Source organism: Salvelinus sp. IW2-2015, linkage group LG14, assembly GCF_002910315.2.
Source record: "Salvelinus sp. IW2-2015 linkage group LG14, ASM291031v2, whole genome shotgun sequence".
Lineage (NCBI taxonomy): Eukaryota > Metazoa > Chordata > Actinopteri > Salmoniformes > Salmonidae > Salvelinus > Salvelinus sp. IW2-2015.
In genome coordinates this window covers 32,751,470-32,769,181 of record NC_036854.1, presented here as the reverse complement: position 1 = coordinate 32,769,181, position 17,712 = coordinate 32,751,470, and the positions used below count along the sequence as shown (strand labels likewise).

General features: G+C 44.4%; 1 protein-coding gene across 1 annotated transcript in view; it reads right to left on the bottom strand.

The window, feature by feature from the left end:
* LOC111973537 (polycystin-1-like protein 1) overlaps nucleotides 1-17,057 on the bottom strand; it is a 36,963-nt gene extending 19,906 nt beyond the window's left edge. The window contains 27 exon segments of the mRNA XM_070446806.1: nucleotides 1,047-1,107; nucleotides 1,372-1,472; nucleotides 1,572-1,723; nucleotides 1,825-1,938; nucleotides 2,021-2,281; nucleotides 2,428-2,706; nucleotides 2,913-2,969; nucleotides 3,055-3,247; nucleotides 3,452-3,575; nucleotides 3,992-4,112; nucleotides 4,198-4,340; nucleotides 4,517-4,594; nucleotides 4,762-4,947; nucleotides 5,057-5,122; nucleotides 6,214-6,297; nucleotides 6,418-6,480; nucleotides 8,179-8,382; nucleotides 8,499-9,023; nucleotides 9,271-9,434; nucleotides 14,429-14,632; nucleotides 14,809-14,990; nucleotides 15,139-15,342; nucleotides 15,457-15,589; nucleotides 15,754-15,993; nucleotides 16,146-16,314; nucleotides 16,428-16,547; nucleotides 16,868-17,057. Of these exon segments, the coding sequence (XP_070302907.1) occupies nucleotides 1,047-1,107; nucleotides 1,372-1,472; nucleotides 1,572-1,723; nucleotides 1,825-1,938; nucleotides 2,021-2,281; nucleotides 2,428-2,706; nucleotides 2,913-2,969; nucleotides 3,055-3,247; nucleotides 3,452-3,575; nucleotides 3,992-4,112; nucleotides 4,198-4,340; nucleotides 4,517-4,594; nucleotides 4,762-4,947; nucleotides 5,057-5,122; nucleotides 6,214-6,297; nucleotides 6,418-6,480; nucleotides 8,179-8,382; nucleotides 8,499-9,023; nucleotides 9,271-9,434; nucleotides 14,429-14,632; nucleotides 14,809-14,990; nucleotides 15,139-15,342; nucleotides 15,457-15,589; nucleotides 15,754-15,993; nucleotides 16,146-16,314; nucleotides 16,428-16,547; nucleotides 16,868-17,042 (4,403 nt within the window). The 5' untranslated portion in view covers nucleotides 17,043-17,057.
* Nucleotides 17,058-17,712: the final 655 nt, after the last annotated feature.

The window sequence follows — 17,712 nt, the reverse complement described above, 5'->3', positions numbered from 1 at the left end:
TCTTTAAGAACCCTCCGGTTCTCCACTCATTACTGTATTAACTGCACCTGTTTGAACTCGTTACTTGTATAAAAGACACCTGTCACAACACTCCATCAAACGACTCCAACCTTTCCACAATGGCCAAGACCAGAGAGCTGTGTAAGGAATCAGGGATAAATTGTAGACCTGCACAAGGCTGGGATGGCTACAGGACAATAGGCAAGCAGCTTGTGAGAAGCGCACAACTGTTGGCGCAATTATTAGAGAAATGGAAGAAGTTCAAGATGACGGTCATCACCCTCGGTCTGGGGCTCCATGCAAGATCTCACCTCGTGGGGCATCATGATCATGAGGAAGGTGAGGATCAGCCAGGACTACACGGCAGGACCTGGTCAATGACCTGAAGGAGCTAGTACCACAGTCTCAAGAAAAACCATTAGTAACACACTACGCCGTCATTGGATTAAATCCTGCAGCGCACGCAAGGTCCCCCTTCTCAAGCAGCGCATGTCCCAGGCCTGTCTGAAGTTTGCCCAATGTCATCTGGATGATCCAGAGGAGGAATGGGAGAAGGTCATGTGGTCTGATGAGACAAAAATAGAGCTTTTTGGGTCCTAAACTCCACAACCGCCGTGTTGGAGTTTTAGATTCCGTCTCTCACAGTTGAAGTGTACCTATGATAAAAATTACAGACCTCTACATGCTTTGTAAGTAGGAAAACCTGCAACATCGGCAGTGTATCAAATACTTGTTCTCCCCACTGTATGTAAGAATACTATTCATTGACTACGGCTCAACATTCAGCTCAGCATTCAACCTCATAGTACCCTCCAAGCTCATCATCAAGCTGCAGGCCCTGGGTCTGGGTCCTGGACTCTCTGACGGGCCGCCCCCAGGTGATGAAGGTAGGAAACAACATCTCCACTTCGCTGACCCTCAACACTGGGGCCCCACAAGGGTGTGTGCTCAGCCCTCTCCTGTACTCCCTGTTCACCCACGACTGCGTGGCCATGCACGACTCCATAAAATAATAATATGATGATGATGATGATGTTGTTACTTACTTGTGTCTGGGGGTCTTTTTGTAGTCAGCATTGAGTAGAGCCAGGTAGCCTGTCCCTGCAGCTGGACAGAACGTATGAAACACTTTATCATCCTCATGTTACAGGGAGCATTAGCATTAGCATTAGCATGCAATCACAMTGACTAAACAAAAGGGAATATCATTTCAATTATAAACAACAAAAGACAGATGATGTGATATGGCAAATGAGACAAGGGAGCGAGGGAAACAGAGGGTTTGGGGGGGMTGAGAGAGAGAGAAATAGACAGAGATAGAGACAGGGAGAGAAAAAGTGGGGGAGAGTGAAAGAGAGATATGAGACTAACCAGTGAGGTATGATGGAGGCAGGGTGATGTAAGTGGTGTTTCTGTCCCAGTGATAGATGCTGTGGATGTGATACAAGCTGGGGGTCGGCCTCTCAAACATCCTGAGAACACACACAATTAACTGACATAATATGGGAATTGAGGAAATTGTCTATTCTAAAACTGAAGGTTTGAAGCTGTACTCAAAGGCTTGTACACACCTGAAGAGGAGCATGATGGGAAAGGTCTTGTTGGGGGGCCGCGTGAATTCCACACTGACCAGTATGGCCTCCTGCAAGGCCTGCTGGGTAATGTTGAAACCGTGGTAGTTCACCTGGCTACGCAGGAGAGTGAACTCCGATAAAGAACTTACCTGTGGGGGAGATGAAAGGTTACACACACGCACGCACACACACATACACACGCACACACAGGCAATCTGTCCATCATCACAAACAGAAAGTGAATGCTTACATTTCTAGGTGTTTTGGGGAACTCGATGTTGATTGGTTGGGAGAGCGAGCGTACTGGAATCTCTCTCCTTGTGCTGCAGTTGTACAGAGTCAGGTCAATCACTGGCCCACTCAGCTGAAAGACACACACACATCATCATCATCATCATCACCATCATCTTCATCATCTCGATGTCAAGTGTGTGTGTGTATCTCACCAGTACAGGTGTCTTGGTCCAGAAGTAGAGGTTGTGTGTGAACGTGGTCAGCTGGCTGAGGACACAGAGACTCTGTGGTCCATCTGCGGTTTCTCTCCTCCTACGGCCGTACAGGACCAGGTCCAGGGAGTCAGGCAGGTAGAAGGTGGCCGAGCCAGAGCTGATGACTGTGGTTAGACCACGGTCGTGGTGAGTGGTCTGTAGGTCCATGACACTGGTGGTCACGTTGTGCTGCTCGACCTTATTGAACAGGAGGTATTTCTAAAACACAGAGAGGAGGGTCAGAGAGAGAGAGAGAGAGAGAGAGAAATGAGAGAGAGAAATGAGAGATAGAAAGAGAGAAATGAGAGAGAAATGAGAGAAAGAGAGAGAGAGAGAGAGTGAGAGAGAGAGAGTGTGTATCTCACCAGTAGTAATTGATCAGTAGTCTGCAGACTGTCAGTCGTGAGTTGTATGGCCTGTTCTTTGAGGGTAGGCGTGGCCTGTATGACATCATCAGCAGTGGCCTGGTCTTGTCTGACATCATTAGTAGTGGGGGTGGCCTGCAGGCTGTATGACAGCAGTGTGACCAGAGTGTTGAGGGTCCAGCTGTCCAATAGGTAGGGAACAGGAACACTGGGCTGGTGGAACAGGTCTGAGATGGACTGGACATGACCCACCACCACACTGGCACTGGCTAACGATACCTGGGACAACAGCACACTGTTAATACATATTATATACATCTATCATCTTATAGCCTATACGTGACCCGCCACCACCACACTGATACTCGAAAACAATACCTGGGACAACAACACACTGTTAATACATAATGTATTATACGTCTATCCTGCATACATCTCTATGCAGAGCCATATAAAGCTCTGACCCAATGTAAAGGGTCTCTTACCTGGTGGGTGAGGTGCATCAGGTCTTTGAGCATGTAAATGTTATCTGTCATGGACCGCTAGGGACACACACAAGAACTGATCGTTACTAGACACTCTACTTTGAGTGTGCGTCTGTGTGTGCGTGCGTGCGAGTGTGTATACCTGGTCATTGATGTCGAGCTGACAAACAGCGTTGATGAGTGCGGTGCGTGTGTGTGTCTGAGTGTGTGTGTTGGCTGTGGGGTCCTGGCTGAGTCTGTTGAGGACGCTGGACAGGAGGATGATGTAGTTACGGATCTCTACACTGTTCCCCAACTGGACCAGACCAGACAGGTTCCTCAAACCTGACTCAAAACTACACAGAGAGAGAGAAAGACAGAGAGAGGCCTCAAATCAATCAATCAAACCAATGACCAATCAACCAATAAATCAGTTAGTCAGTCAACTAGTCAGTCAGTCAGTCAGGCAGTCAACTAGTCAGTCAGTTAATCAGTTAGTCAATCAACTAGTCAGTCAGGCAGTCAGTCAGTCAGTCAACCAGTCAGTCAGTCAGTCTTACAGTTCCATATCAGGGTTGTAGTTAGAGGAGGTGTTCCTGATGAAGCTGGGGTGGACTGTGACGGTTACAGGACAGGGTGCAGTTGCTGCTCCAAACCTGTTCCGGACCTCTGTATAGATAGTGACTGGATCAACAGGGACACAGTGTCAATAAAGATATGAAATTCAAAACAATGTGAGTGTCTGCTATATTCCTCTCTGGACAGTATAATAAAATAAGAGTTAACCTTTTACTGCAGTGGACTAAATCAGGGTCACAGAGTGTTTCTTGGTAGTCTTAAACAAATCTACTTTGAAACAAAAGTATACACCTCACACACAAGTTGAAATGTGTTACATTTTGAGTTTGCATCCCAATATTACACTTTATATGCATCACAGAAGACTTACATACAACAAAACCATCTGACATATAAACACTGMATTTTCGGCACGTTTAAAAAAATAATGTTTATTAATTATGAAATTATGAAAAATATGAATAAAATTCCACCTATGAGACCACTAGGTCATTTGACTGCAGAAAAGAGTTGTAATATACCTTTATAGTCATCCTGAGGGTCTCCAGATGGCAGGTTGAAGAAGTACTGAAAGTCTCTTCCTTGGTACAGGATCTTAGGAGGGCTGTTTCCTATACTGAAACTGTACTCATACAGCAGGTCCTAAACCACACACAATAAACACATGAGTAAGATGGTGATGGAGATAAATACAGTACTACTGCTGTTGGTTAGACTGTATGTGTACCTCTTTCCCAGAGGTGCAGAAGAAGCTGAAGTGTGTGTGTATCTCGAAGCCACTGCTAGGCTGCACCTGACAGGTTATCCCTCGGGGGCTGGGGCTAGTGGACAGGAACAGCTGAGTCCGCCCCAGTACTGCATCYTGGGAGTCTGAGTTCAGTAACAGGAAACAAGGACACACACTTTGATTAACAGATAAAGGGAGTGAGACATTTATTAAAAAGCAATCAGTTAATCAATACATTAGTGAATTGATCCATCCATCTCTCATCATCGTACAGCATCTGAGATTCAGAAGGCAGACTCGACATCTGGACCTTACTCACTAGCTGTGACCTCCAACATGTATCTGCTCCCTGCTCTCAGAGTGAAAGGTCTGAACGTGATGAGATTAGAGGAGATTCCTAGAGGCAAAAACAACAGGTGATCAGGTACAACAACGTACAGTCAATCTATCAAAACAATTCAATTTATATTTTAATTAGTTGAATTGAGACTGGACAACTGCTGTGCACGTACACACTTTGCACAATGCAGTAGTTAAGTGGATTGCGTGCTGATGGATGTTTACCTGTGTATGTGTAGGACTCAAACAGCTCCTGCTCTAACAGTTCTCTGGGCAAGTCTAGTAGTGTGGGTTCAAGGACCACCAGGGAGGGGCTGGAGTCCATCAGGTTACTCCCCTCATCCTCACCTGATCCTGGGACAGCAGGAGCAGAGTCACCCTCTGAGCTCTCGGAGCTCCCACCACTAAAACCTGACGATAGACATACAAAAACACACACAGGCATACACAGTATAAACACAAGCACTAAACACACACACACAAACACACACAGACACACACAAACACAGGTGAGCCCTACCTGTTGGTCTGCCCACTGACACTCCCGGGTCTCCCTCCTCTATCCCCAGGAAGGGAACATTATAATCTGTAGGACAGACATTCACAACTAAATCTCTGTAAAAGTATGAGTCTATAGAAAATACTTATGTTATTCAATCCAATATGTACATCGACTGAAATAAATCTGCGTGGCATTACCCCTCCTGTCTCAGCCTCCAGTATTTATGCTGCAGTAGTTTGTGTCGGGGGGCTAGGGTCAGTCTGTTATATCTGGAGTATTTCTCCTGTCTTATCCGGTGTCCTGTGTGAATTTAAGTATGCTCTCTCTCACTCTTTCTCTCTTTCTTTCTTTCTTTCTTTCTTTCTTTCTTTCTTTCTTTCTTTCTCTCTTTCTTTCTCTCTCTCGGAGGACCTGAACCCTAGGACCATGCCTCAGGACTACCTGGCCCGATGACGTTCGGCGGTCGACGTCACCGGCCTTCTAGCCATCGCCGATCCACTTTTCATTTTCCATTTGTTTTGTCTTTGTTTTACACACCTGGTTTCAATTCCCCAATTACGTGTTCATTATTTAACCCTCTGTTTTCCCCATGGTTTTTMTGCGTGTTTGTTTATTTGTAAGTTCGGTCCGTTGTTCGTGGGCCTGGTGTTACTTCATGTATTTTGATATTTTGAGTAAAGTTCCTTGTGTTACTCATCTCTGCTGTCCTGCGCCTGACTCCTCTGCACCAGCTACACCCAGATCCTTACACCCAGACCTGCTGTTTTCAACTCTCTAGAGACAGCAGGAGCGGTAGAGATACTCTGAATGATCGGCTATGAAAAGGCAACTGACATTTACTCCTGAGTTGCTGAGCTGTTGCACCCTCGACAACCACTGTGATTATTATTATTTGACCCTGCTGGTCATCTATGAACATTTGAACATCTTGGCCATGTTCTGTTATAATCTCCACCCGGCACAGCCAGAAGAGGACTGGCCACCCCTCACAGCCTGGTTCCTCTCTAGGTTTCTTCCTAGGTTCTGGCCATTCTAGGTAGTTTTTCCTAGCCACCGTGCTTCTACACCTGCATTGCTTGCCTTTTGGGGTTTTAGGCTGGGTTTCTGTACAGCACTTTGAGATATCAGCTGATGTAAGAAGGGCTTTATAAATACATTTGATTTGATTTGATTACCAGTGAAGTTATAGCTGCCTGTCTGATTGCCTGATGGTTCTAGTGTTCCATTGGGGTCCCAGCTTGTCTCTGCTGTGGAGGGATCTGAAACAAAACAGCAACATGTTTCATCTAGGACTTTTCAATGTTCCTTAGTTGTGGATCTAAAATGATTTGCTACTTTAATTTACTGTATGTCAATAATACCAGTAACTCTTAACTGACCTGATCCAGGGAAGGGTCCTAACACTCCACCACTGACTGACTGTCCAGGAAAGGAGCCCTCAACTGCAACACAAAGAGACTAATACAGAAGGGTAAAGACGTAATACTATATCACAAAAGTGAGTACACCCCTCACATTTTTGTAAATATTTGAGTTTATCTTTTCATTGACAACACTGAAGAAATGACACTTTGCTACAATGTAAAGTAGTGAGTGTACAGCTGTATAACAGTGTAAATTTGCTGTCCCCTCAAAATAACTCAACACACAGTCATTAAAGTCGAACCGCTGGCAACAAAAAGTGAGTCACCCCTAAGTGAAAATGTCCAAATTGGGCCAAAGTGTCAATATTTTTTGTGGCCACCATCATTTTCCAGCACTGCCTTAACCCTCTTGGCATGGAGTTCACCAGAGCTTCACAGGTTGCCACTGGAGTCCTCTTCCATCTCCATGACGACATCACGGAGCTGGTGGATGTTAGAGACCTTGCACTCCCCACCTTCGGTTGAGGATGCCCCACAGATGCTCAATAGGTGTTAGTGCTGGAGACATGCTTGGCCAGTCCATCACCTTTACCTTCAGCTTCTTTAGCCAAGGCAGTGGTCGTCTGGGAGTGTGTTGGGGTCGTTATCATGTTGGAATACTGCCCTGCGGCCCAGTCTCCGAAGGGAGGGGATCATGCTCTGCTTCAGTATGTCACAGTAATGTTGCATTCATGGTTCCTCAATGAACTGTAGCTCCCCAGTGCCGGCAGCACTCATGCAGCCCCAGACATGACCACCCACCACCATGCTTGACTGTAGGCAAGACACACTTGTTCTTTGTACTCCTCACCTGGTTGTTGCCACACACGCTTGACACATCTGAACCAAATAAGTTTATCTTGGTCTCATCAGACCACAGGACATGGTTCCCACCAGTTCCTGTTGTTCTTCAGCAAACTGTTTGCGGACTTTCTTGTGCATCATCTTTAGAAGAGGCTTCCTTCTGGGACGACAGCCATGCAGACCAATTGATGCAGTGTACGGCGTATGGTCTGAGCACTGACAGGCTGACCCCCCACCCCTTCAACCTCTGCAGCAATGCTGGCACCAATCATACGTCTATTTCCCAAAGACAACCTCTGGATATGACGCTGAGCACGTGCACTCAACTTCTTTGGTCGACCATGGCGAGGCCTGTTCTGAGTGGAACCTGTCCAGTAAACCGCTGTATGGTCTTGGCCACCGTGCTGCAGCTCAGTTTCAGGGTCTTGGCAATCTTCTTATAGCCCAGGCCATCTTTATGTAGAGCAACAACTCTTTTTTTTAGATCCTCAGAGAGTTCTTTGCCATGAGGTGCCATGTTGAACTTCCAGTGACCAGTCAGTATGAGGGAGTGTGAGACGATGACACCAAATTTAACACACCTGCTCCCCATTCACACCTGAGACCTTGTAACACTAACGAGTCACATGACACCGGGAGGGAAAATGGCTAATTGGGCCCAATTTGGACATTTTCACTTAGGGTGTACTCACTTTTGTTGCCAGCGGTTTAGACATAATGGCTGTGTGTTGAGTTATTTTGAGGGACAGCAAATTACACTGTTATACAAGCTGTACACTCACTACTTTACATTGTAGCAAAGTGTAATTTCTTCAGTGTTGTAACATGAAAAGATATACTCAAATATTTACAAAAATGTGAAGGGTGTACTCACTTTTGTGATATACTGTATTATCCATCATTCATATCATTTATTCCCTTCATCTTCCTTACCAGGACGTCCGCTCACATCTCCACTCTCCAGGACGGGGAAAGGGAAGTCGTAGTCAGTGGGAAAATCGGGATCGATGGGGAATTCCTCGATGATGTCACTCTGGCCGAGGGGGGCAGAGTAAAGGATGCTGCCGTCGTCAAAGGTAACTACAGGGTACTCTGAGATGAGGTAAGGGGGCCCACCGGGGTCAAACCCTCCCAAGTCTGAAATAAAATATACTTTAAAATATACACCAACATATTTCAGAGCTACGAAACCTATCAAAGAAAAGCAGTCGGCAGAAGATAATATGTTTTATTGTGTGACTCTTAACCCTTACCTGGCTCAGGTGTATCAGGAGTGAAGCTGATTGGAGCAGAGATAGGCTCGGGGGAGGAGTTTGGTGAAGGGTTGGCCAAAACAGCGTGGTTTGGTAAAGAGAGAAATGGAGGGCTGTAGTTTGGTGTTTGGTTGTTCCCAGCTGCGCTATTGATTCTCTGAAGTTCTACTGACCCCTGTGACCTCTGTTTCTGGGGGCGACCACCAGGTGATGGAGAAGGGAGGGGGAAGGGGGGCAACGGGGAGAAGGGAGGCAGGGGGACTGGGTCGGGAGTTGTGGGGGTCGTAGTTTGTATCTCAGTATGGCTGGTCACGTTTGATGACATCAGACCGGTCACCAAGCTGGCTGAGATTGATGTCATATTTGAGGATATCTCTGTGGATGAGGACATCATGCTGGCTGTGGTTGAGGGTGTGTGTGGGGGTGATGATGGAGGGGTGAGAGTCAGGGCTGGAGGCAGGGGGAAGATAAGGCTACCAATGATGTTGGAGGGAATACTCAGATCCACACTGTGGCAGAAGGGGACTTGAAAGAGAGGACACACAGGTTAACATACCCACACTATAACACCCCACTCATCCCGCTAAACACATTATTACACACAGATACACTCTACTGTATAGGAGTAGTGTAGGGCCTGTGTCACTCCCATTCATTTGGAATTCAGGCCTTTAGAGATCTTATTATACACTTAGCTGGATCTACACATCAGAAGGACTGGTCTACGGACCTATCCTGCTGTAGTCTGTATGGTGAGGGATCTATGTATTACCGTCTGTGTCCACCTTACTGGAGGAGTCGACCAGGTAGAGAGTCCAGGTGTAGCTGATGGTTCTGGGGGAGGGGCCACAGCTATCACACACTGCTCTGACTGAGAACGACTGGTCCCAGTTCACTGCGTCCCCCTGGCACTGGTAACAATACACTGACACTCTCCTAGAGAGAGAGAGAAAAAAATAGAGAGCGAGACAGAGAGAGACAGAGAGATAGATAGCGAGAAATAGAGAGAGAGAGAGAGAGAGAAAGAAAAAGAGAGAAAGAGAGAGAGAGAGACAGAGATAGATAGAGATACAGGGAGATAGATAGCGAGAAATAGAGATAGAGAAAAAAAGAGAGCGAGAGAGACAAAGAGATAAAGATAGAGACAGAGAGAGAGAGAGAGAAAGACAGAGAGAGAGAGAGGTTAATGTATTTATTACACACACACACACACACTTTTATTGATTTATTTAGTTTAGTTTTCATTATTCACACCCACACGTTTGAATTGTCCTGTTCTATATTTGTCTGTGTATTCATTTCCCAAGTACTTTAGTCTCACCAAATTATAAATAGATATATACTTATATGAAATTAGATAATTAACTATTAGCTCTTGGAATATCCGGGGCTTGTACTCCTCTACCTTAGGTCTTAAGACTACAAACCCATATTTTCAACACCAAAGGTCAAGACATAATAATACTTCGAGAAACATGGTGTCGTGGTGATATAGATACCCAATGTCCTTCAGGCTATCATTAAAACATAAAACTGTGCAAGGACTCACTAAGCCAGATCAAAAAGGGTAACACCCACATTTGGTTAAAACTCAACAAAGGCACAATGTTTTATATATAGGTGCGGTGTATGTATATACATATATATATATATATATATATATATATATAGGTGTGGTGTATGTATATATACATATAGGTGTGGTGTATGCTTCTCCCTCAGATTCATCTCACTATGATGATCAGTTTTATGATCATCTCCAAAGAGAGACCAATCAGTTTCAACCTGAGGGAAATGTGTTTTAGTGTGGGGGTTTTAATGCTAGAAGAGGTTCTGAACCTGAATGTGTAGACCCTGAGGGTAATAGACATATGTTTGGACATCCCTCCTTATACCCGAGTCCCATTAGTAGTAATAGAAATAGCCCTGATCAGGTAGTGAACAAAAATGGAAAGGAGTGCATCTCTGTCGAGCCTTAGGCCTGTATTTTCTTAATGGCAGGATTAGAGGGGATTATTTGGTTCACCTACTGCTCAGCTCTTGGTACCAGTGATGTTGACTACGCACTCTCAGACTTGGACCCTTCCTCCATTAGTGCATTCACTGTCAGACCAAAAACACCATTGTCTGACCACTGCCAGATTAATGTATTTAAAAAAAAACTTCTCTACCCAAAGACCACACAAAATCTAAATAAAACACACAGCATTGCACAGCCCAGAAATTACAACCTGTATCAATGACTTCCTTTCAAGTACATTCAGCCCAAACATCCCTGACATACGGAAAATATACAGACCACTTTAATTTTTTCACATTTCGATACGTTACACCCTTATTCTAAAATTGATTAAATAAAAAATCCTCAGCCATCTACACACAATACCCCATAATGACAAAGCGAAAATAGGTTTTTAGAAATGTTTTCAAATGTATTAAAAATGAAAATACCTTATTTACATAAGRATTCAGACCCTTTGCTATAAGACTCGAAATTGAGCTCAGGTGCATCATGTTTCCATTGATCATCCTTGAGATGTTTCTACATCTTGATTGGAGTCCACCTGTTGTATATTCTATTGATTGGACATGATTTGGAAAGGCACACACCTGTCTATTTAAGGTCCTACAGTTGACAGTGCATGTCAGAGAAAAAACTAAGCCATGACATCGAAGGAATTGTCCGTGGAGCTCCGAGACAGGATTGTGTCGAGGCACAGATCTGGGGAAGGGTACCAAAAAATGTCTGCAGCATTGAAGGTCCCCAAGAACACAGTGGCCTCCATCATTCTTGAATAGAAGAAGTTTGAAACCACCAAGACTCTTCCTAGAGCCGGCCGCCCGGAAAAACTGAGCAATCGGGGGAGAAGGGCCTTTCTCAGGGAGGTGACCAAGAACCAGATGGTCACTCTGACAGAGCTCTAGAGTTCCTCAGTGGAGATGGGAGAACCTTCCAGAAGGAGAACCATCTCTGCAGCAATCCACCAATCAGGCCTTTATGGTAGAGTGGCCAGACGGAAGCCACTCCTCAGTAAAAGGCACATGACAGCCCGCTTGGAGTTTGTCAAAAGGCACCTAAAGGACTCTCAAACCATGAGAAACTGGCAACATGTGGAAAGATAATTTTGAAAGTCTCTATGGAATGATACCATCAGAAGACCTTACTTTAAAGCCAAAAAATAGTCAAGAAAAACTCAGGACCCTATATCACACAATTATAAACAACCAGAACCCAATTAACTAACAAATGACACAGGCTGAACTTTGGAAGAAAATACAAATCCTTAAACCTGGAAATGCATGTGGCCCTGACAGCATCAGGAATGAAATGCTTAAGCAGAGTACTTCTGAGTTGCAGGATGCCTTATTAGAACTGTTCAACCTGGTTTTGGAGAGTGGCTGCTTCCCTGATATTTGGAACCAGGGGCTCATAACCCCCATATATAAAAAAGGTAACAAATTAGACCCTAATAGCTATAGGGGAATGTGTGTCACTAGTAACATGGGGAAACTGTTCTGCTGTATTGTCAATGACAGAATACAAACCTTCCTTAGACAATATAGCGCTCTCAGCAAAAAAACGAATTGGCATTTCTATTCAAACACAGAATAACAGACCAAATACACACAATACACACAGTAATACACCAGCATGTTCATCAGAAAAGTAGAGGAAAAGTATTTGCAAGTTTTGTTGATTTTAAGAATGCTTTTGATTCTTTATGGCATGATGGATTARATTACAAAAGCCTCCAAAGCGGCGTTGGGGATAAATTATACGACATCATCAAATCTATTTACTTGAACAACACACGTAGTATTAAACGGAACAATAAAATAACATTGTTTTTTGCACTAGGGGGAGGGGTGAGACAAGGGTGTAGTTTAAGTCCAACCATGTTCAACGTCTACATCAACAAACTAGCAATGTTGTTGGACCGATCTGCAGCCCCTGGACAGACACCGTCAAAGATGAAGAGGTCAGATTCCTGCTCAACGCAGATGACTTTGTCCTACTGTCACCAACAGATCAAGGTCTACAGGAACAACTTAACATTCTTTAGGAATACAGCATCAACTGGGCAATCAACATTCAGAAAACCAGTCATGATTTTCCAGAAAAAGACCAGGAATCAGAGCAGCAGACACTCCTCCAAATTAATAAATACCATGGTTGAACATGCCCAACGGTACAACTACCTGAGACAAAAAAATCAGTGCCTCCAGTGGATTTGGTGAAAATTCCTGCAAAGAATTTTACTGGGAGAAAAACCCAATAGAAAATCTACATACGGAATTCTGCAGGATTATCCTAAATATCCAAAAGAAAGTACCAAATAATGCATGCAGAGCGGAACTTTGAAGATTCCCTTTAATTGTAAATCTGTAGAAAGGACACTAACATTTTGGCACCATTTGAAATTAAGCCACAAAACATCCTTACAATTCAAAGCACTGAAACCCAAGAGCTGAACACTGAAGAGAGTCCCCTATGTCATCTGTTATAAGCACTAAACAACCCTATTATCCAAACACAGAGGGAAATCAATCAAGTTGCTACAGAAATGAAAACCTCCTATTTGAAAAATTGGTACAGACTATACTAAATTGCTATTTGGCTCTCAAAACAGAATACAAATTGGCAGAATATCTGTACTCTGTCAGAGATCCAAAACAGAGACAGATCCTGACCAAATACAGGCCCAGCGACCACCAATTGGCTATAGAAAAAGGGAAACACAAAAAGACATGGCTACCTAAAGYGGAGTGTCTATGTGGTCACTGCACGACAGGGGAGGTAGAGACAGAGATGCACTTTTTCCTCTACTGTGAGAAATCTGTCTCTTATACACATCTAGATGTGTATAAGAGACAGATGCACGACAGGGGAGGTAGAGACAGAGATGCACTTTTTCCTCTACTGTGAGAAATACTCCCAAATAAGATCATATTTTTTCAAAGAAATTGTCACGTATACTGCTGTCTCTTATACACATCTAGATGTGTATAAGAGACCAGATATGTATATGATTGCCATAGAGAGACCTTTTTTTTTTACTAGACAAGTCAGTTAAGAACAAATTGTTATTTACAATGACGGCCTACCCCGGCCAAACCCTAACGACACTGGGCCAATTGTGCACCACCCTATGGGACCCCCAATCACAGCTGGTTGTGATACASCTTGGAATCGAATCAGGGTCTGTAGTGATGCCTCTAGCACTGAGATGCAGTGTGCCTTAGACCTCTACGCCACACGCTGAAGTATTTACATTGTATATAACTTACTGGTAATACATAGTGGAACCATCATCATGTACATGTTGTTGTTTATTTATTAGACATTCTTTCTTTTTATTTTTATAATCGTATTTTTATTTAATTACATTGATTGATCGAAGATTACACAATACAACAGCAGTAGTGTTGTACCTGAATACATGATTATATGTACTAGTATTATTATCACTACTGAAATGAATTGTATTTCATTATCCTTATTGCATTGTACTGTATTTACTGAAATGCTGTACCACTATACTGCTTTGGTAATATCTACAAATTGTATTTCATGCCAATAAAGCGATCAGAATTTATATTTCAGAGAGAGAAAGAGATAGAGCTGTCTCTTATACACATCTAGATGTGTATAAGAGACAGGGGAGAGAGAGAGAGAGAGAGAGAGAGAGAGAGAGAGAGAGAGAGAGAGAGAGAGAGAGAGAGAGAGAGAGATACATGAAGTTCTTTCATTGCTAAACAGTAAAACAGATATGTATGAAAACACTCTCAAATAAAAGCTGACATTCTGTACCGCCATCTCATGAAAAACATTATATCTCAGATCTAAAATGCTAGCTAAGCACTTCACTGTCCAAATACATATGGAGGGGAGTGTACAAAAAGTAAAGTAACATCAAAGTGTTCCCCACCTGAGCCGGCTGGGTGTGACCGTGATGAAGGTGTCAGTTGTAGATGAGCGTTCTCCACTCTGGACCGTGAGCATGAATCTGAACTGGTCAAAGTCCCGTTTCAGGAACCCCACTGGAAACACGATCACAGAGAAGGAGGTGGGCACATATTGGTCGAAACAGGAGCTGTCGATGGCACTGATTGGCTTACAGGTCCAGTTATAGCTGTAAGGGGGAGGGATTTAGTAACAGTAGAAAGGGTCCATTTCATTAAATGGCCAATCCCAAAACAACCTCTAAGAGCAGTTGGGCTGGCCAACCTTTCTCCTGGAGAACTGGTGTGTATGTAGGCTTTTGTAGGCTACTGACAGACTGACAGCCAGTGTTACTGCTGTAGTTACCTGAGGTGGTTCATGGGGTAGTCGGGGTCATAGGAGAGTTGTCCGTTTAGGGAGATGATGCTGCTGTTTCTGCTGCTGAGGAACACATTGGTGCCTCCATGGATGAAGGAGACCAGAGGACTGGGCACCACCTCCACACATACACTGTAGTTACTGTACACCACACTGCCCACGATCTGGACCTACACACAACCACAGGACAACGTTATGATAACATAATTATAAAAACTATACTATTTTGCCAGGTTTTCAATGAAAAGGGCTAGCAACATACATATTGACAACATACAGTATTACAGAATGTGTGAATTCTGTTTTGATTCCACTCACCTTGGCTATAGCGGTGTAGATACCATAGTGTAGGAAGTGGCTGGGTAGGGTGATGCTCTGTCTGTCTGTGTGAACAGGAGGTAGAGGTACAGGCAGGCCTGTAGAGTTATACAGAGACCAGTTGTACTCCAGACCCTGGAACACATCACACTGGACCTCTGCCTCATACGTCACCCCCAGACCCACTGACTCATACCTCCGTACCTGGAGAGGAGAGGAGAGGGAATTTGGGGTCAGTCTGAATATGACCCTGTGTCTGTCAGTCCAAATCCTTATGCCAACAGGTCCAAACCTTCAGTCTCTCAGTAACACTATTACCTGTATCTTGAGCGGTCCCATGTTTTTAACAGCTGGAGGTTTACAGGGGCGGTCGACCACAAACATCTGTGCGGTCAGGGAGGCAGAGCTGACCAGGTTAGACACGGTCACCTCAACCGTGAACTCTCCTGTCCTGCATGGGGAACAGTCACACACTATGCCATGTTATGTCACCATCTGTCACATTCACCAAGACTGCAATCAGTTCACAATCAAGTGCAGGAGCAACACCATTGATTGGGTAGGACAATTATAGATTGCACCTTTAATAGAAGTTTCTAMAAGGTTCAGTCTGACCTGTGGAACACATGGTGTTCTGTGTTCCCTCCCGTCCTGGAGGTTCCGTCTCCAAAGCTCCAGAAGTAGGAAAGGTTGGTTCCAGAGTTGACCCTACAGGTGAAGCTGGCGGTGTGGTTCAGAACCACAGACGGCTGGAGGAGCAATCTGTTAGGACGCACAGCTCTCTGGACCAGGACAGGATGCACCTCGGAGGTGAAGGAGCTCAGCCCGTTGGAGGCTACCACCACCACACTGTACCTGGGAGGACAGGAAGGAGTAGACTAGATTTGTAAATCTGACAACTTTATAGGGTGTATTTGTTCTGGAAATATCAAACGTGTGTGACCATGTGCCTACTGATTATGACTAATCACTGATTAATTGTGTTCATCAAAGAGATGAGTGAGAACCTGTCAGGTGTGTGGTATGTCTTTTTTAAGGAGCGTGATGTGGTTCGAAGTGGTCGGGAATCTCCAAAGTGCCAGAGGAATTCCACAGGGTCCGGTTCTTCTGTCCGGGCCCGGAATGTTATATCAGTGTTTGTGGCATACGCCTGCTTCTCTGTGTGGATACTCACAGCTGGGAAAGACAAATGACGTACAGGAAATAAATATTACATTTCATGAATGAATGATTTCAGAACTTACAGTACCTGTTTCTGACATAGATAGGACGTCATATGTCATACGCACATTGCATCCGGTGCAGCACAGAGACGGGGACACAGTGGCTCACACTCCCCACTTTGTTCTCAGCCAACACACACACCTCAAACGCACCCACAGACAGGAACACGTGGGACACTACAGCACCTGGAGACACACACACACACAGATAAAGCACACATAATTATATTCACACACACAGATAAAGCACACAGAATTATATTCACACACACAGATAAAGCATACATAATTATATTCACACACACAGATAAAGCACACAGAATTATATTCACACACACAGATAAAGCATACAGAATTATATTCACACAAAAGACTATAGATTCCAAAATGATTTGAGACAAATTTGGAAATTGATGAATTGTGATGTAATTCAGTATATTCCATAATCCATTTTGTCTGTTCTGTAAGTATGAGAACCTGTTATCACATCCAGTCCTGGTTAATACCTGCATTGACATAGGTGGTCTGGTCTCCCATACTCCAGGTGTAGGAGACGTTAGTTCCCTGTTCTAACAGAGCCTCAAAGAGAACCACCTGGTTCTTATGGACCACACTTGAGTTGGCAGAGAGTTCTAGACCCGCTGGAACCTTCTCTACATAGAACACACGTTCCGTAGCCATACTTCTGTAGAACTCATTATAGGCCCACACTCTGATCTGGAACACTCCCTCTGGGGATGCAATAAAGATTCAACAGTTTGACAAATATCAACTATTACAGTGTGTCCAAAATGTCTTCATGCCGAATTTCAGGAGAATGTAAGGTATTGTTTTTATTTTTATTTCAATTTGCAAACATAATTACTTGTTTACCTTTAGTGAACTGGTGATAGGTAGATGCAGTCTTTCCCAGKGAATGAGAGACACCGTTCACATATGAAGTTGGCAACCCGTCTCCGAAGTCAAAAACAAAATGGGCGCTGTGGGAGAAGGAGTGTCCTCTGAACAGGAGGAGGGACGTGGCGTAGGTCCCAAAAGCCTGCAGGTGGAGCGCTGCCCGATCCGACCCAAATGGGTACTGGACCTGAACGTGACCCACGGGGCCATGAACCATGACCTCTAGGTGTCGGCTGACTGAGGTGTGGCCCAGGGGACAGTAGGTTGTCACGGTAATGTTATACATCCCTGGAACAACTGCCTGGAGATGAAGGGAGCTCACACTGGTGTTCCTGGGACAGAGGGAGAGATGGAGGGATGATGAATAGAATGAGGGAGTGGTGTGGAGCGAGAGAGAGAGAGAGAGAGAGAAAGACAAACAGAAAAGGGAAAACATAAAACCAAAGAAGAGAGA